The sequence below is a fragment of the Nothobranchius furzeri genome, chromosome 5 (genome assembly GCF_043380555.1).
Source record: "Nothobranchius furzeri strain GRZ-AD chromosome 5, NfurGRZ-RIMD1, whole genome shotgun sequence".
NCBI classification, from domain to species: Eukaryota; Metazoa; Chordata; class Actinopteri; order Cyprinodontiformes; family Nothobranchiidae; genus Nothobranchius; species Nothobranchius furzeri.
Genome location: NC_091745.1, coordinates 49,695,628 through 49,716,410, shown reverse-complemented (window position 1 = coordinate 49,716,410; position 20,783 = coordinate 49,695,628). Strand labels below are relative to the sequence as shown.

The 20,783-nt window shown below is 44.9% G+C and overlaps 1 protein-coding gene across 4 annotated transcripts in view; it reads left to right on the top strand.

The window, feature by feature from the left end:
- Positions 1-20,783, top strand: part of LOC107378864 (intermembrane lipid transfer protein VPS13B) — a 462,085-nt gene that overhangs the window by 336,903 nt on the left and 104,399 nt on the right. For all 4 annotated transcript variants that reach the window (XM_015949323.3, XM_015949324.3, XM_070550848.1 and 1 more), the window contains exons 35-37: positions 4,287-4,628; positions 4,710-5,124; positions 5,237-5,374. In XM_015949323.3, the coding sequence (XP_015804809.3) occupies positions 4,287-4,628; positions 4,710-5,124; positions 5,237-5,374 (895 nt within the window). The remainder of the gene's footprint in view (positions 1-4,286; positions 4,629-4,709; positions 5,125-5,236; positions 5,375-20,783) is intronic.

Genomic DNA, 20,783 nt, shown 5'->3' with positions numbered 1-20,783 from the left:
CCGCGGAAGCGCCGCGAAGCGCCGGGAAAATGGGACCGCCTTCATTCGGCGCCCTTGTTAAGCTATTCTATAGAGCACATGGGCCGCTTCGCGCCGCGAATCGCCTCGCGCCGGCGCTCCAGCCCGCGCCGTGCAGCGATCATTTCGGCGTTGGCTCTATTTTTTTCGCGAGCCGCAGGTGAATCGCGTCAATTCTGGCAGGAAGTCAAACCTAGACATAAGAGGCAGGCCGGTAAAGTTAACAAAATAAAGCATTTGAAAATAAAATTCCGCAATAGTCAAATGTGTTAGTAATCCGACGCTGCAGAAAAAACACACGAACACGCACACACATACACACACATCAAACTTGTGTGCGTGTGTGACCACGTGAAGGTAGGAGTGGTTTTGGGTGTCTTTTCACCGGAGCAAACATGACCGAGAGGCAGAAAGTCTGAGGCAAGCAGTTAGGATGGATGACTTTAAATTAATTATGGAAGTTGAGAAACACAAGGAGCTTTACGACCCCCGAAAAACATGTTTATTTACGTACCCATTTCAGAAGAAATTGCTAGGATACAGCTGCAGAATTGGAGCGGGTTCCAGGAGATTCAACTGGCAGAAACAACTGGTTCATACCATTGGTCACACACACACACACACACACGCACATGCGTACAAACACTCAAACGTAGAGGAAAAGAGCTGAGAAAAGGCAGAGAGGAAATGGAGGACACCAAGTGTTTAAAAGAAAAACTACAGCTGAGCCGAGGCGCGCCTCGACTGGGGCGCGTCTGATCTGAACTGAGGAGCGGCGAACAGCTGCCGAATTTCGCGAGCGATTCGCTTCTCGGCGCTTCGCGGCGCTTCCGCGGCCGGTGTGTCCCCGGCGTGACATGGAATTTGCGACTACTAGTTTACCCATTTAATTATAGATTCACTAAGATAAATACAATAAAGTTTATCTCTCACCAAATAGAATATTTACTAAGAAATCACAATGTAACCATAGTGTGTGTGTGTGTGTGTGTGTGTGTGTGTGTGTGTGTGTGTGTGTGTGTGTGTGTGTGTGTGTGTGTGTGTGTGTGTGTGTGTGTGTGTGTGTGTGTGTGTGTGTGTGTGTGTGTGTGTGTGTGTGTGTCTGCTCTGTCTTCTCGATCCCCAGTGAGTCGTGGAGGATGGCTGCTTATACTGAGCCAGGAACCTCTGGAGGTTTCTTCCTGTTAAAAGGGAGTTTTCCTCTCCACTGTCGCTACATGCTTGCTTAATATGAGGATTGCTGTAAATCACTGACACTAGTCAGTGACTCGATGCAACCTGCTGGGTTCCTTATAGGAAACGTTTTACTGATGGCTTAATGACCTGATCTGTATTGGGATGTTTACTGTGCAAAGGTCCTTGAGACGATTCTGGTCCTGACTTGGTGCTTTATAAATAAACTGAATTTAATAATGAAGGGCAGGTACGGAAACAAGGCACTGTTTCATATCATGTGTTTTGGTCCTCGGTAGGTGCCTTAAAAAGTACCTAATTTGGTGCCCATCCTTAGTTGGGTGTTGTTTCTGGGTTTTTTTAAACAAGCATGTTTGTGCTGCGCTGCTCCTCCAGGCCACACAGTGGAGATGTTTAAACTTTAATTGGGACTTCCTTGTGGACCAGAGGTGTTTAGATAAAACGACTTATGAGAAAATAGCTTTAAAGTGTTTATAAAGAGGGATATTTTCTCATCTAGACAGCCGAGGCATCGGGTGTGTTTTAATAACCAGGTGATCAGTAACCTGATCACCTTTAGTTTCATCATTAACATGTAATAGTTTAAATAGAGGGATTTGTCTGTGAAGATGACCAACATGTGGGGAACCTAAAGAACTAAAGCTCTGACTTTAAAGACTTCTTCTACGAGTCTGTGGATATGGACTTGTCTCCATATATGTACTCATCAGACGAAGATCACTGTAACCTAACGAGTCCGAGTTCAGATAGTAAAAACGTCTGTGGCTGCTAAAGACACTATTTGCTAAAGAGTAATAACCACTGTCTTATTTAAGTGTGCTTATTTTATCATTTCCTGTCAGCCATCATGGACTTCCCTAGCATGCTGAAACATCCAGGTTTTCCTGTTCCCTGATCTCTGAACCTAAATTGCAACCAACCTTTCGTTCATCTGGAAACCATCACTCACTCATGTAGTTTCCACATGTAAACGTTGTGTTGTCATATTTGACGAGCCGGCCAGCGCTGTAAACGGGTGACATTTGGATGATGTGACATTAGATTCTGAGTGTTAGCTTGCCTCCAGACAAGATGTTCTGACTGACTCGGACAGAAAAAGGGTCAGAATTTGTACAGATGTGCTCTGACATGATTGGCACTTGGGAGACTCGTGGTTTCACACTTTGGGGAGTATTCTCTGTTTTCCAGAAAGTTCTGTATGGGGTCTCTGAGGGAATGGCTGTGCGTGCGTGCGTGCGGGGTTCATGACTGTGACCGGCTAAGTCCAGATAAAAATTACGTCGGATGTGGGAAGTGTTTTGGTGAAGCCGTTATGCAACAGCAGGTCCCTGCTGGACGGGGCCTGTAGCTACAGCTCGTGGTTCAGCTGTTGTTAGGGGAGATGCGTGTCTGTGTGTACATGACATCTTTCCTTTATGAAAGGGTTAAACACTAATGGCCTTACTGTGTTTGTGACTTCACCAACCCTACCCCTTGTGTTTGTGATACTGCACGAGTGTTGTGAACGGTGCCATAGTCTCTGTGCTCCCAGCTGTGTTCCCCATCATCCCAACATTTCACTTTCAAGCACGGCTTAAGTTCCCTGGGGGGGGGAACTCTCTTAGCAGTGGGGTAGTTGGGAGAGGACGGGGTATTTTCTGTAATTGTGAGTGCATGTGTAGAGTCTGAGCTCAGGAAGAGTTTCTGGCGGTTTCAGCCATGCAGCTTATACTTCCTGTCCAGCGCGAGGCCCTCTCTGGAGTGGATGTTATGCCTTTGCTGAATACCTTCTCAAATACCTCCATGCATGTTTCACTCACCTAACACATTGCACATGGTGAGAGGTCCAGACCCTTTCTGCTGCTTGGAAAATCTTACATTTCTACAAAAAGAAGTGTACACATCCTGTCCTCATTACGGCAGGAAAAGGAGATGGATCTGGCAAGGCCGATCTTATGGAAGCCCACCACGTGAGCGTGGTTGAGCAGAGCAGGCATGCTGCTGCCTTTTATATGGCTCTTGTGTTAGCCTTTGATGACACTGTTTTGAATAGGAAATATCTAATAAGTCAAGTATTCTGTCTAATGTGCTGCCAGTTGGTTTAGTATGTGCCTGGAGGTCTTGAAACACTATCTCCACCACAGAAATAATATACATTTAAAATTTTCATTGAGTGGGGGGTGCAGCTGCGAGTATGTGCTGTAATAGTAACCATATGCAGGACGGAGGTGGGATAGAGGGGGACACACCTTTGGTCTGTCCTGCATTTTGCAATTCATCAAAATCACGCTTCAAAGGCAGCAGTAGTTAATAGGAACTGACACGGCTTCCATTACCATGATTAGGAAACCTTGGGGATCTGCCTTAAAAACGCTGGAGCGGTGTTGAAAACAGAGATTAATGGCTCCATCGTACCTGAGGAGATGGTTTGATGGTGCGTGTTCCAGTCTCAGCTCCAGTTGATACACTTGGGTTGTTGTTGAGAGCTGGTTTCTGCATGTTTGGTAGGCAGCTGCTTCACATGCTGGACCCAGTCCCATCCCATAGGAACTACTGGTGGCCTCTTCATGGATGGCATGCCTTGGTAGCAGAATAAAGATGGCTGTTTTCTTTGTCTTTGGAAACCCAGAAACCTCCTCACATTGATTTATATAATCTGTCACTGAAAGCTCTGGAAGCGACATCCGCTAGCTGAAAACCTCTGCTGCCTTTAGCACGACACCACAGTCGCTGCACAAAACTATTTCATGTGCTGGGGTGAAGCCCTTTTTTTCAAGGCATTTCCAATATTGCAAGAAGTGCAAAATGATTTTTAACCACAGAAAAAGTCCCAGAGCGTGCTTTTATGTCTGTGGCTGAACCCTGCTCTTCTTCTTTGGTCAATTTGTCTGTGAGGATTTGGTGTGTGTCATTGTGGAAAACAAGACCCACACAAGAAACCAATTAAAAACGTTCCATTCTGTTTATCCCGCGGTAGATGGGAGCTCATCCCAGCTGAGGCTGCTTCTGTCTGCTGCCTTTCAGCCTTAAATGTTCACAAAAGCATCTGCATCATTGTCGGTGTGACTTCACCTTCCTGTGTTTTGTCCGTGTAGGCTCGTCGACAAGAGCAAAAGCGTGGCCGTCAAGATCCTGCAGCAAGCAGCGACTCCTCATCACGTCACAGTGGGACGGGACAGGACAGCGGCTTTGGCAGTGACAGTGCTCGCATCCGCATCGTCCAGATAGAGCAGCAGAGTGGGGCCAGCCACCACTGCATTGCTAGGCCCTCTCGTAAATCCACCATCACCAAGAACCTCAGCTTCATCCCCTTTGACATCTTCCTGACTGCCAGTAAACTCTCTGTGATGACCTATGCCTGCTCCAGTACCCCTAAAGCTCTCACCACTTTGTCTGATACACCAAACTCACCTGAGAAGAAGGACCCTGGAGATAAGGTGATAAGCACACTAGTGACTAGATTAGGATTGTGTCACTCTCTTGTGTTTGTTGCTAAGCCACCCTGCTTCCTGTTTTAGATGGGGAAGAGTATCCTCAATCATCCTGAGATCACATCTGAGGCTCCTCCAGCCTCCACCTCCTCAAAGCCCGATCAAAGCCTTGCTGCTCAGGGGTCACTTGCTGGTTTGACAGCGGAGGACATTCTCAACAGCAACACCTCTCAGCCAGCCTCCCCACTGCCCAGAGGAAGCCTGCTGTCACTCGATGGCCTTCCCACTCCAAGCCGTTCCTCAGCCCGCCAAGCACTGGGTGTTACCATAGTGAGGCAGCCGGGGAGGAGAGGGGCTGGGGACCAGTTGGTGGAGCCCCTCCTGTACCTGCAGCTTATGCAGCCTTCTGTTCTGCTTAGCTGCCACCATCGAAAGCAGAAGATGGAGTTGTCTGTGTTTGATGTGTCCTTGAAAGGAGTAGCGTCTAACTACATGTGCTTAGGTGAGAGAAGGTTTCTAACAGGGTTTCCTGTCAGGATGAAGGTTTATAGGTTTATAACTGATGATGGTTCACCAACAGCCTAAAGGCTTCCTTTTGGTCTAACTCTGTCCAGACCCAGGAAAGACTCTGCCAGAATCTCTGGACTACAGTGTGTTTTGGCTGCAGACAGCAGCAGGAGAGGTTGACAGGAAAACGGGACTTCCTCCTCCTCTGCTTTGCTTCCAGATCAAAGATTTCCTTAATGGACCAGGTAGGAAACACACACACACACACACACACACACACACACACACACACACACACACACACACACACACACACACACACACACACACACACACACACACACAAACAATGATGAATGATAAATGACCCGCACTTGTATAGCATCTCTCAGAGTAAGGACTCCAAAGCGCTTTAAACTGCAGTGTATCATTCATCCATTCACACACATTCACACACTGGTGGTGATGAGCTACGATGTAGCCACAGCTGCCCTAGGGCGCACTGACAGAGGCCTGTTGAGCTACTGCTGCCCACACACAAACACACAAACATCCACAGTTACACACACACACACACACACACACACACACACACACACACACAAACATCTAGAGTCAGGGCAAGGGAGAGCCGTCTTTACCGACTGTACACGCCACCTCCCTCTACTCCCTCACTTGTCCAGATCTAGGCTAACATCAGATTTTAACCATAGGCCCTATCAAATAAAAATGTTTTAAGTCTAGTCTTAAAAGTAGACAAGGTGTCTGCCTCACGGACTAAAGCTGGGAGCTGGTTCCACAAGAGAGGAGCCTGATAGCTAAAAGATCTGCCTCCCATCCTATTTTTAGATATTCTGGGAACCATCAGTAACCCTGCAGTCTGAGACCGAAGTGCTCGGTTAGGAACATATGGAACAATCAGGTCACTGATGTATGATGGAGCTTGATTGTTAAGAGCTTTATATGTGAGAAGGAGGCTCGTAAAGTCTATTCTGAATTTAACAGGCAGACAATGTAGGGAAGCTAAGACAGGAGAGATATGATCTCTCTTTTTAATTCAGATTGGCTGACTCAGTGGTTCCTAATGTTTTTAGCTTCTGACCCACAAACCACAACCATCATTGACAGAAGTACACATATATTACTAATGAGCACAACTATGATATCATTTCTATTATAAATACTGTTTCTGATTTCTGATGGAGGGTTCTAGCCATGGTTTTCACATGCATGCTTGTGGTGGTGTCCTCTCCCTCGGAGTTTAATGACCCCCAGTGGGCTCCTGACCCTGACTTTGGGAACCACTGTTATAAATGGCATTGTGGATGTTCACCACAGGAAGCTGGTGATGTGTTTTTCACTTTGAATCACGGACTGCTAACTACTGTGTGCCAAGTGTGCATATGTTTGCGTGTAGTGATTTAGCCTCTCGCTGAGTTGAGTTTGCTATTTTTAGACAGAGATGATCTCCATGTGAGCAAATTTAAGTTGAGGTTGTTGACCTAAGGGTGTGTTTGACATCCTGCTCAAACACAACTGTAATGAATAAAAGTGTGAGTGGGCTTGTGCAACCTTTTCATCCCAGTGAGGGTTTCGTGGAGTGTGTGTGTAGGCGCAGGTCATCCTTCAGCTTCCTGAAGTCATGCCAGATGTTGCAGATTCATATGCGCTGTCACGTTAACTACAGATATACTTTGACATATAGGCTGTCTTTGTTCCACATGCAAACAATCATAGACACATATTGTGTATGTACACAAGTAGGCGCTCCGGGATGAACTCTAGGTGTTATGGGTAATATTTTAACTTGGAGCGTATAGCTCTCTTCATCCTCCACATACTTCCCCACCAGCTGTCAGCTGAAAGTGCTCAGATTTTCTATCCATCTGGACAGACATGCTTTAGTGAAGCTCAGCAGTCCCACACTATGTGTGTTACGTCCCCGACAGGAGATGTTAAAATGTGAAGGAGGGGGTAACATAAGAAATACGACAGTGGAGTTAAAATGGTTTTAATTGTTGTAAAAGGTTCTAAAAACAAGAGCAAAAGGATGGCGAGCATTATTAAAATAATGCAAAATGAATAATTCACTATAAGGTTAACAGTTAAAAGACAACTTATCAACTATATAAAACACCTGGTTAAAACTTTGTCCAAAGTTTTACCAAACTGAAGGTGTTTTAAAAACACAACGAAGTTGATAAAAGTCTAAAAACTAAATCCGAGTTAACCTTAAAACAGAGTCAACTAAGTCTGACATGAACCCAAAGATCCATGTGGATCACACAGAGTTTAAAACTATGAAAGTTAAAACTCTTCTAATCGAAGGGGTTGAAAATAATCTGAGGCCTGGAGGACAGCAGAACCCCTGCACTGCTGCCTGCCAGACTGCTGAAGGCACAGCCTTATAATCCAGGTGTGGGTCATCAGCAGAATTCAGCTCAGCTGTGCTCCTCAGCAGCCTGGAAGAGAGGGGGAGGAGGGGCAGTGTCAGACTGATCACCAGGGCTGGGTGATCTTGGCTCCTGCATCTCACTGGCCAGGCTGGTAGCCGTAGCAATGTGTTCTAAGTATATATGTGCTAAAGTACCAGAAGCCAACTGAACAAGCATAATCAGTTCGTTAGACAATCAGATTTACACCTGAGGCTGGGAACATACTTGCCTTTTGACCTCACAAGGCTGCGCATTGTTCACGTACTTGCATCAATGCTCCAGTACTGCGTGCACTGCAGCATTGCACGCAGTACTGGAGTATTCCACTAGGGGGCACAGTAGAGAATACAGACTGGATAGGGTGCTGGGTTTGTAGGGTAAGGGTAAAACTAAAACAATCCATCAACAGAAGAGATCAGTAACTGGTTCGAGATTACCACAAAAATAAAAGACAGCAGCGGTATCGAAACTGGAAGCAGACTGATGGTGGTGAGTATGTTTCGCTTGTTTGGTCAACTCACTGGTTACTCGCAATTTTGAGATACCTTAAACTTCATTCCTACTAGTGCAGTTGTTATTACGAATACATCTCTACTAGTAACAACATAGCTTCATTTGCTGTTTAAGTAATAAGAATACAGTTAGTACTAGGATAAATGAAATAATTGCTGTATAAAATAGGCATTACACAGGTCCGATGATTAACTGTGAAGATGGCTTGCCATAGCCACTTTGTTACTGCCTGTCCTCATCAGTTGGTCTCCTCACCTTTCTTTTTCTATCCTTTGCTCTTTCCTCTCAGATTTGTCCCCAGTCCCCACCCATATTCACAGGTCCACCACGTTAATGTAATAGTTGTCCCAGGCACTTTGTGCCTATGTTTTTTTTATACCTGAGGGCTCGGGTTGGAGCATAAGGCTGAAACAGTTCAGTAATATAGGGAGGAGCTTGACCATGTAGAGCCCTGAAAGTTCTAGCCAGGATTCTAAAATGAACTCTAAAGTTAACGGGTAACCAGTGGAGAGACATCAGAATAGAATAGAATAGAATAGAATAGAATAGAATAGAATAGCCTTCATTGTCATTGTACAGAGTACAACAACATTGGAGTGCCACTATCTTTAGTGCAAAATGTAAAAGACTACAAAAAATACAATTACATAAATGTTATCATCAATGACATCAGAATAGGAGTGATGACTGCTCTTCTGTTTGCTCCAGTTAGGAGCCTTGCTGCAGAGTTCTGGACCAAATGAAGGCAGTCAAGGGCTTTTCTGTTAAAACACGTGAAGAGTGTGTTACAGTAATCTAGACAGGAGGAGATAAGGACATGGAGAACCATTTCAAGTTCATGTTTGACACCAATCTTTGCGGTTTGAAGATATTTATGTTTATGTTTATGTATTTAGCAGACGCTTTTGTCCAAAGCGACTTACAAGTGATAATCGGCATTTTGCCCTTGAGGCTAACAACAATAGTAACAACAACAAATTGACATCAGTCATGGAGAGGAGGGAACAAAGGAGTGGACGGTAGAGGGGGGGACAGGTGAAGGGAGGGTGCTAGTTTAGAAGATGCTCTCTGAAGAGCAGGGTCTTCAGGAGTTTCTTGAAAATAGAAAAGGAAGCCGCAGTTCTGGTAGTGTTTGGAAGGTCATTCCACATTTGTGGAACGATGCATGAGAAGAGTCTGGATTGTCCTGAGAGTGGTGTAGGCACTGCTAGCCGACAATCCTGTGATGACCGGAGCGGCCGGGCCGAGACGTAAGCCTTTGCAAGAGGATTCAGGTAGATGGGAGCCGTACCGTCTCGGACTTTGTATGCTAGTGTTATCAATTTGAATCTGATGCGTGCTGCTAGCGGTAGCCAGTGGAGCTCAATGAACAGAGGGGTGACGTGTGCTCTTTTTGGCTGATTGAAGACCAGACGCGCCGCTGCGTTCTGGACCATTTGAAGAGGTCTCACAGTACAGCCTGGAAGACCATTTAGAAGTGCATTGCAGTAGTCGATGCGGGAGATGACAGTAGATTGCACCAGGAGCTGGGTGGCATGTTGTGTTAGGTATGGTCTGATCTTTCGTATGTTGTACAGCGCAAAGCGGCATGAACGGGCAACAGAGGCAACATGATCTTCAAAGGTCAGGTGTTCATCAATCACAACACCCAGATTTCGAACTGCCTTTGAAGGAGCCAGAGATAGGAAGTCATTCTGGATTGAGATATTGTGCTGTATGGATGGTTTTGCTGGGATGACAAGCAGTTCAGTTTTAGAGAGGTTGAGTTGGAGATGGTGGGATTTTATCCATTGTGAGATGTCAGAGAGACAGTTTGATATTTGTGCAGAGACAGTGTGGTCGTCCGGTGGAAATGACAGATAGAGCTGGGTGTCGTCTGCATAGCAGTGGTAGGAGAAGCCATGTGATCGAATGATCTCACCCAGTGAGGTGGTGTATATGGCAAAGAGAAGAGGTCCTAGTACAGAGCCCTGGGGGACTCCTGTGGCAAGGTGGTGCACGGTAGAGGACTGTCCAAGCCAAGATACGCTGAATGATCGTCCTGTGAGGTACGATTCAAACCAGGCATGTGCTTTCTCTGTGATGCCCAAGCTAGAGAGTGCGGACAAAAGGAAGCCATGGTTGACAGTGTCAAATGCAGCCGATAAGTCGAGCAGGATAAGCACTGAGGATTTGCCAGTCGCTCTAGCTTCTTTTAAGGATTCAGTCACTGCTAACAGAGCAGTTTCAGTGGAGTGGCCCTTTTTGAACCCAGATTGGTAAGGGTCAAGCAGACAGTTTTGTGAGAGGTATTCTGTAATCTGCTTGAAAGCCACCCTTTCAATGATTTTGGACAGAAAAGGGAGGAGAGAGATAGGTCGGTAGTTCTCCACATGATTTGGAGGAAGAGATGGGTTTTTTAGCAGCGGTTTAACCTGAGCATGCTTGAGAGAGAAGGGAAATGTACCGGATGTCAGTGAAGCATTGATCACATGTGTGACTACTGTGGCTACTGTAGGAGCAATAGCTTGGAGCAGCTTAGTTGGAATGGGGTCAAGTGGGCATGTAGTAGGGCGGCTGCACGTGAGAAGCTTGGACACACAGTTCTCAGTGACAGGGGAAAAAGAGGAAAATGAAGCAGTAGGGTCTGAGATGGTTGGGCTTGAAGGAGATTGTGGTAGTGAATGTTCAGGAGTGGCCAGTTGAGAAAACTGTTTTCTTATCGCTGCCACTTTGTCAGTGAAGAATGAGGCAAAGGTGTCAGCTGATAGATTGTTGGTAGGAGGTGGAGATGGAGGGTTGAGCAGAGTTTTGAATGTTGAAAATAGTTTCTGAGAGTCAGTAGAGCTGAGAATTTTGTCAGTGTAGAAAGCTTTCTTTGCATCAGTGATGCTGGCAGAGAATGAGGACAGTAATTCCTGAAATTTCAATAGATCACCAGGATCTCTTGTTTTGCGCCATTTCCGTTCCGCAGCTCTAAGATTGGTGCGTAGAGCCCGGAGGGTATCATTTAGCCAAGGGTGCGACTGAGAGGATCTAGCAGGTCTAGTGGCTAAAGGGCACAAGTTGTTAAGACAAGAGCAGAGTGTGGAGCAGAGTGACTCAGTGGCATCATTCACTTCATAAGCAGAGAAGGTGCTGGGAGATGGAAGAGTGGAGGCAACAAGAGAGGAGAAGTAGTTGGGTGCCAGATTGCGGAGGTTGCGGCGGATTGAGACCATTGGGGAGGAAGCAGTGGACCTCCCTTGTAGAGTCGTGCTGAAATGGATGAAGTAAAGCCAGAAAGAAAACAGAATCGGAGGCTAAGCGCTTCAAGCTCCTTTTTCCAGTTACATTGAATGCAGCATATTTCTTAAGTAATAAAAATAGTTTGGGATCAGCATTTCAGTGGCCTTCAAGAGACATTAGGCGTGTTTCCACTGCAAGAACTTCAGGGCAGATTTACAGGAACCTCCTGACATGCGTGTCTCCTCCTGACCGGGTCGTCCGAACGACCATTTTCTGGACCGTTCTCAGAAACTTTCTGAGTACCTGCTCTGGAGTAGTTACTCCAAAGTAAGTGGCCTTGGAGTTTTTTGGGTACAGAGCCGTTTTATTCGTGACCGACACATCGCTAGTGTGGCCAACTCTGCTGCACTTCATTCAACCACGTTGTTGTAACGCACCACTGTACATGCCCAGTAATGGTCACGGTGTTGCAATGGTGGGGAAATTAAATAATTAGATTATCACACACACACAGGTGCGCAGATAGGGGGGGGGGGTCTGTTCCCCCCAGATTCAGATCGACCCCAATCCGTCCCCCGTACTAAAGCCAGAAAGAAAACAGAATCGGAGGCTAAGCGCTTCAAGCTCCTTTTTCCAGTTACATTGAATGCAGCATGACGTAAACAAACAACGACTCCAGAGGAGCAGAAGTGGTTGCTGCTAGAACGCAGGATGAAGCGAAAAAGGTGAACAACAATTACTGCGTATTTAAAAAGACCAACAATGTAAGCAGACTGGACCGATCTGCCTGTTTATGCATGTTGGTTAGAGTTTCAGTACATTGTTGTCAGTGTTGGGACTTACTCGTTAAAAGCGCCAAAGCCTCATTGCTGACTTTAACAAGTCTCATCTGCAAATATGGTCCCTCATGAAGTTACTACTTTACACCAAAAGATGGTGGAGATGTGGAGCCTTCAGGCTGAGCAAAGTTTTGGAGTTTTTAGAGCTTGAAAAACGCCTCCCGCCGAGAGGCTCCCAGTCGGGAAGAGGAGGAGATGCGCGCAACATGAAGAGCACAAATATTAGATTAGGGTGACCATGTGTCCTCTCTCCCCCGGACATGTCTACTTTCTACTCTCTGTCCAGGGGGTTTCCTACATCGTTCAAAATGTCAGGTTTTTCCATCCAGGAGCAGGGATCGAATTATGGGGGCTAGATATCTTTCAGGGAAAGATCCAGTTTTTGCCTATATTACAATATTTATGGACTCTCAGCGTAGCGGGATTCTGTTGAGCGGAGAGGACGCAGAGCGCTGATCGTTGGTGCGCTCGCTGCGTCCGGCGCACAATACATTCTCAAGGTGGCGCTTGATTATTATTAACATGATCGTTCATATCTGTTCAAATCCTCTGGTACTCTGTCTTATAATCGTTCCTGACGCGCTCCGCTATTCGTGTACTGTGGTGATTTCACCTCACTGATGCAGCATCGAAACGCGCACTCCGCTTTGATCTGCTCAGAAGTAACTGATGAGTTGAAAGAGTAAGAATCCAGGCAGCACTTTTTCTGGAGAGTTTAGAGGAGATGCAGGAAGATTAGAGACAGACAGGACAGGAAAATAGTTAAATTAAAACAAGAAAACAAAGCCTGAAAGTAAAACGTAGGTAGATTTATCTCCACTACACGTTTTTACCTGTATAAAACAACAAATTATACACATGTAATATTTATACATCTGATACAATTCCAGTTTTTGGCTGCATAGTGGCGCATTTGTTAGCACTGTTGCCTCGCAGCACGAAGGTTGCAGGTTCGAAACTTGGCTGTGGCCTTTCTGCGTGGAGTTGCGTGTTCTCCCCATGCATGCGTGGGTTTCCTCCGAGTGCTCCGGTTTCCCCCACAGATCACAACATGCCCTATAGGTTATAAATTGTAAGTCGCTTTGGATAAAATTGTCTGCTAAATGAATAAATATAAACTTTAACAATTCAGATCACCTTCAAAACTCAGTCACACACCCAGGGCCGTTTCAAGGCATTTTGGGTACCAAGGCCAAACGTAAAAAAGGGCAGATGCGTTACATATGGAAGTCAAAGTGGGCCACATAATCATAAAAATAAAAGTTAAATATAAACTTTAGAGCTTTATATATTTATATATAAATTAATGCTTTCCAAATTTAATTAAAATGTCTAAATAACGTAAAAATACGACCTCTGCCTCACCACTACATATTTCAAATACAACGAAGGTTTCTACAGACAAAAACATGGCTGCGCCATGGGCTCCCCTGTGTCACCTATTGTAACCAACCTTTACATGGAGGAAGTGGAAAGAAAGGCTCTTGGCTCTTTTAAAGGGAGAGCACCCAGCCACTGGTACAGATATGTGGATGACACCTGGGTCAAAATCAAAACACAAGAAGTGGAATTCTTCACTACGCACATCAACGCCGTGGACAAATTATCAAGTTCACCAGGGAAAACATAAAGGACAACTGCTTGCCTTTCCTGGACTGTGCTGTGCACTTTGAAGAAAATGGCATCCTCAACATTGAAGTGTACCGGAAGCCCACACACACGGACCAGTACCTCCTCTTCGACTCACATCACCCTCTGGAACACAAACTTGGAGTAATCAAGACCTTAAACCACCGGGCAGAACATGTTCCCTCTAAGCCGGAAGGGAAAAAGAAGGAACACACACATATAAAGGAATCACTTAAAACATGTGGCTATCCTAATTGGGCGTTTATAAAGTCGGCAAAGATGCACAGAAAAGAAGACCAGACACCAGCGAGGGAGGATAAGAAAGACAGACGCAACAACCTTGTCATCCCCTATGTAGCCGGTGTATCAGAGAAACTCAGGAGGGTTTTCTGCAAACACAACATACCAGTGTACTTCAGGCCCAGCAACACACTCAGACAGAAACTGGTTCACCCGAAAGACAAAACTCCTAAACACAAACTGAACAATGTGGTGTATGCTGTACAGTGCAGCGAGAAATGCCCAGACCTCTACATCGGAGAAACCAAACATCCACTTCACAAGCGCATGGCACAGCATAGAAGAGCCACCTCCACCGGACAGGACTCAGCAGTCCATTTGCATCTAAAGGACAAAGGTCACACTTTTGAGGATGCCAACGTTCACAATTTGGACAGAGAGGACAGATGGTTTGAAAGAGGAGTAAAGGAAGCCATTTATGTCCACTGTGAGCAACCATCTTTGAACAGAGGCGGTGGTTTACGACACCAACTGTCTGCCATCTATAGTCCAGTTTTGAGATCCCTTCCCAGATGCCTCAACGCCCACGCATATCCTGGGCCATCTGACCTCAGGAATTCACATGATAGGGTGGGGCCAGGCTTCACAATGAGCTCACCCGAAACTCTGGCTGAATAGGACCCACACCCACCCTCACACCTTGGCTCATGTGTTTATGTAGAAGATCGTCAGGGGGTCTTTTGTTCCTTCTTCGGGGGGAAACTCCCACTGGGTTTAAATCTGGGACTCTCCTAGCCTAGTGAACTAGACCAAATTCTTGCTTTGCAAAGAAATAAATAAATAATACATTTATTCAGTCTGGCTTGCCATGCTAGGACTCTCCACCATTTGACCTTAGAACTGAAGAAGCCTCTTGGATGAGAGGTGAAACGTCTTCAAGCATCTCAAAGAAGTCCAGACGCTTTTCTTTCAAAGCTCAATAGAATACAAAGGAACATTTGTTGGTCAGAGGCTGAAAAGTTTGGGAACCACTGCTCTAAGTGATAAGTGAAATATCGCTTTTTAAATATGTTTTATGTGCAGTTTTTTTTACATAGGGCTTTTATGTTTTCTGTAAAGATTGGTATGCTGAAAATCAGTTAATGTTTAAATAAAACATGTTTTACATAAAACATGAGGTTTTGGTTAGTAATTGATTGGGAGAATAACAAATGACTGAATTGAATATTGTTGATGAAGCAGAGCTTTGTTGCCAGTGTTCCACTGCATTACGTCTTCAAACACATATATAAAAGTGTTAGTTTTTACTTAAACCATTGGACGAAATTACACAAACTCACTGAGCTCTAGTTAAGGCTCTTGCAATTGTTTGTGTATGTGTACGTGCGTGCGTGTGTGTGTGTTTGGGGGAGGGTACATTAGTACAGTTCTTCTTCCAGCTCTTGGCGGGTGCAGATGCTTTTTTTCGTCCTCTCCTCCATATCTTATCCTCAAGGCCCTTTGTCTGTCTCTGTGTGCTGGGTGCACGGCTGCTTCTGCATTTTTCTGGAAACTGGAAACTGAAATTCACTAAAATGGATCTCATCAGTTGGTCTCTCAACGCGATTGATAAAATTTTTGCAACGATGAGAACGGAAGAAGAGGCTCCCGGATGTCTCGCCGGGACAGACCCAGTTGGACACATCATGGACTCCTGGAAACAGTGGAACTTGAGCTGTCTTTCTCAGCTGTCTGTGGAGGACTCTGAAGACATGTGGATATTCGTGGTGTTGGTGTCAGGTTTCCTGCTCATTGGCCTTGGAGGCTACCTGGCTTACCGGAAAATGAATGAGCGTTCGAGGAATATTGGCCTGATCCCAGAGCTCAGAGATGGTTTGCACCACGCTGTGAATTCACAGACTCAAATAATTGTCGAGATGAATCATAAGCTTGGGACTTTGGCGGAGATTCATTCATTGGCACAAAAGATGGATGCCATCAAGGAGAGAGTGGACGAATCAGCACGGATTGGGATAGATTAACGTCCATTATTGGGATTTTGAGAGGTTGAGGACCAACAAACTGTAAGACAGAGAGGAAATGATCTCTGTCTGGCCCCAAAACAATTTCTAATCGGAATCTGGCGTCCTTGAGCCTGCAAGGCTCCAACGAAAACTCTCCCCCCCCCCCCCCCCGAAGATATGTGGAATGTGCCGTCGCTATGGCAACTCAACTCTGTCTCCTTTCCCAGCCTGGGCGGGACTGCGGGAAGGCCGCTGAAGCGTCCAGGGTCACTGCAACCCTCCAACCCTCAATGCTCCTCCCCTATCAACACTGAGGTGACATGTGCTGCTTCATCGTGGCTGCAGGAACTGAAGTGGGGATAGGCCCAACCCACCACCCACCTTAGTGGGTACTTATGTTGTGTAAAGAGAATTTGGCTGGCTCAGCCATATTGTAAGGAGAAACTGTCTTTACTCAGTTATATTGTAGCGTTGTGGTTTTATGCTCTTTTATGAAAGAGGAACCATGCTACGAATTAATTCGGAATATTAATTTTTAAAAAATCAATAACCAAATTTTATATTGTTAAGAAGACTCAAAGGTTGTTTTCATCGATAAACTGACGATAATATCTGTGTGTCTGTGTTTCAGTTCAATGAGGAAACCAGTTTGACAATTAGAAGTTTTAATTCTTCAAATTAAACTAATGATTTTGAAATTGACAAACAGGAAATAACAATCAACATTGGCAACTTTAACAGTTGATATGCTGTTCTTGCTCAGATAGACCTTCTGTTGGTGAATGAAGATTGAGAGTAATAGGATGTGGTTATGGATGCGTGTGTGTGCAAAGTGTCGTGAGAATTGAACATGAGGTGAGGTGAATGCATGTGTGCATCTGATTTTGCTTCAGGAAGAAACAGGTGTCTGAGTGAAAAGTGATGGTTTGAATAAACTTAGGTTTAGTTGGAAAAGATGCATCAAAACGCTATCTGTCGTGTTTTGCCTCACCGAAAATCGGACCCTCTGTTGGACCCGGGACGTCACCTTAGGATGATGTTTCATCCAGGGCACCTTGGCTGGCAAAGAAGACAAAGATGCGCCGCGAACCGGTCCAGAGTTGCCCTCGGTACACGTTGATGGTAAAGCGTTTTGTCGATGCGCTTTCTTAAGTTAAGTTCACTCAGAAATCAAAAGACTCGGTAATGAGCCTGCGTTAGAAGTTGCGATTCAGCTATTCTGTCTGGCTGACAGGAATAGCGTGAGAGGGGGGAGAAACGAGCCAACCGGCTCTGGCCCCCCTTTGGTTTTCTGGTCCACTCTCTTTCGTTGTCCAACACGAACTGAAATCATAAGACTGAAACTTACCAAAAACCTTTCTCTTCTCAAAGCAAACGTGTGCGTCATCAAATGTGTTTTGGAGTTTACTGTGAGAATCTGTGTGTGAGTGTTTGTGTGCTTGAGAGTGTGTGAAGGTCAGTAACAACCACTCTCAAACATTAACTAATTAAGTATGGATTCATTAAATGTCTTATAATTACCCAAAGCATAAGAACCATTCATTTGATTAAACACATTTATAATGAGCAAAATGATAATGGTTATTCTAACATTAAAATCAAGAAACAAAGTTTTAAGACTTGTTATGTTATGACTACTTTTATGGGAACAACATCTTCTGTGGGAACAACATCTTCTGGCACGAAGCTGCAGGTGGCAGATGTTATGGTTTCCTCCCAGACTCTCTGGCGTTCAGGTCTTAATCTGTGGGTGAAAGTTCTCAGCGACCCAGCTTTGACCCAGCTGAGCCCAACACCACCTTTGTGACAGAAAACCCATATTTCCTCACGTTACAGATCCCCCCTTTTGTGACGACATGGTGGTCAAGCAGAGACCACCTGACGTCACAACCTCAATAACGTGATGTACTCATGAAGGTAGACATCCCAGATGAAGGCAGGAACAATGAAGCGTCTCCCCAGGTCTCGTGTAGAAGGGAGTATATCCTGATCAGATGATTAAGGCCAAAACTGTTGCAATCATTGTAAAGTAATCCACTTAGGAAATCTTGAAAGCAGGGCTATGCCAATAGCAGTTAATTTCATCAGCAATCATGCAAAGGTATTCAAAGGATAAGCAGCTCGTGTGTCACACGGAGCTGGGCAGGTGATGTATTCCTCAGGCGTAATCCAAGTGAAGTCCAGCGCAGACCTCGACCCATCTCGAACCACGACCGAAGCCCCATGCGACAGGAAACCAGTTGAAGGATGGTGAAGACTACCCCTCTGATGGGATAAGTCCATACGAGCTCGGAGAAGGAGACAAAGTGAGACAGCCCACACGATAGATAGCATTTGATGCAAATCAAAGAAATCAATCAAAAACCTATCTATGGGTGCCTCTGGGAAAATGTGGATGCCTTTTGTGAATTATCTAAAGAAGAAATGTTCTGCACCCTGTTCTACATGTCATGTAAAAACGTGATGCAGAGAAAACACAAATAAAAGAAAGTAAATCCTAACTGATATGTGAAACTCAGCAGGCTGCATTGATAAAGGCATATAGATAAAAGAAATAATCATGAAAATGAAGGGCAAATTTGCTTGTGGCCCTTTAAGGGAAATAGTAACAAAATAAAATTAAATTTGTAATCAAATATAATCATGCTACACAAAGCACTAATAAAAAGATAGAGATGTAAATCAGTTCTAAAAATGTAAATCAGTAGGTTAGTAATCCCTAAAAATGTGAGTTAGTAGCAGGTGTCCTGGCTGGAGGCAGGCAACCTGGAAAAAAAAATTCAAAGGATATCACATTTGCTAAAAATTCATCCCACAAACGAGATAATTTGTAACGGTCCACCAGTTAGTGGAATAGAATCCGGTCAGAATAGAGTTGGTCAGAATAGAGTTGTTCAGTAAGCGTTTTGAATCTGGTATTGCGGACCCACAGAGACACGAGTTTGGACGTATCTGTGGGAGCAGGCTCATAAGCGATTTGGTTATCAAACTGTTTGTATCTTGTGTTACGAACCCACAGGGAAACTTGTTTGAATTTACCTGAGGGTTCCGTCCGGAACTCGAGTGAAGCTGATGGTATAATTGTTAGATCAGAACCTGATTTTACCTGCTCAAAGTTGGGTTGCAGCTTTACGAAGGCGACTTTGTTGTGATCAGAAATAGCAGTGAACTGGAAATGCGAAAATGGTTTCCTCCCAGACTCTCTGGCGTTCAGGTCTTAATCTGTGGGTGAAAGTTCTCAGCGACCCAGCTTTGACCCAGCTGAGTCCAACACCACCTTTGTGACAGAAAACCCATATTTCCTCACGTTACAGTTGTGTTGTCTGAAGTCTGTTGCATATCTGTCTGAGGTGTTTTTTTTGCAGAGCAAAGCTGCTCTCCTGGTGGAGGGTAACTCTGAAGTGCCTTTTTTCCCCTCTACCTGAATCAACCCTCATGTAACCCTCTTATCTCTATTAAGGTAGCACGGCTCAGGGTTGCGAATTACCACAGTCACCAATTCTTGTCATGTGTCTTGCCCATGTATGTCTGATCTCTGAATTGTGTGTACTGAAACTCTAATTTCCCTCTGGGCTTAATAAAGTATCTTTGATTGATTGATTGATTGATTGATTGATTGATTGATTCGAACTTTGTCCCCCCAGTTTGAAAATCCTATCTGCGCCCTTGCACACACATGCCCACATACATTTTGTCTAGCATTCATTGTGAGGACCGTTATTTACTACTATTCATTTTAGTAACAGGAATTAGCCTAACTCTAACCATAACCAGTCTACTCCTAACCCTAACCTTAACTAAAACTTAATTCACGCCATACCTCTAAAACTCACAATTAGAGCTCTGTAATGTTTTACCAAAGTGAGGACAAGCCAAACGTCCTCACTTTGCTACTAATGTCCTCACTTTGCTACTAATGTCCTCACTTTGCTACTAATGTCCTCAGTTTGCTACTAATGTCCTCAGTTTGCTACTAATGCCCTCAGTTTGCTACTAATGTCCTCAGTTTGCTACTAATGCCCTCAGTTTGCTACTAATGCCGTCAGTTTGCTACTAATGCCCTCAGTTTGCTACTAATGTCCCCAGTTTGCTACTAATGTCCTCAGTTTGCTACTAATGCCCTCAGTTTGCTACTAATGCCCTCAGTTTGCTACTAATGCCCTCAGTTTGCTACTAATGTCCCCAGTTTGCTACTAATGCCCTCAGTTTGCTACTAATGTCCCCAGTTTGCTACTAATGTCCTCAGTTTGCTACTACTGCCCTCAGTTTGCTACTAATGCCCTCAGTTTGCTACTAATGCCCTCAGTTTGCTACTAATGTCCTCAGTTTGCTACTAATGCCCTCAGTTTGCTACTAATGCCCTCAGTTTGCTACTAATGTCCTCAGTTTGCTACTAATGTCCCCAGTTTGCTACTATTGTCCTCAGTTTGCTACTAATGTCCTCAGTTTGCTACTAATGCCCTCAGTTTGCTACTAATGTCCCCAGTTTGCTACTAATGCCCTCAGTTTGCTACTAATGCCCTCAGTTTGCTACTAATAAACCCAGTTTGCTACTAATGTCCTCAGTTTGCTACTACTGCCCTCAGTTTGCTACTAATGCCCTCAGTTTGCTACTAATGCCCTCAGTTTGCTACTAATGCCCTCAGTTTGCTACTAATGTCCTCAGTTTGCTACTAATGTCCCCAGTTTGCTACTAATGCCCTCAGTTTGCTACTAATGTCCCCAGTTTGCTACTAATGTCCTCAGTTTGCTACTACTGCCCTCAGTTTGCTACTAATTAGGGCTGTA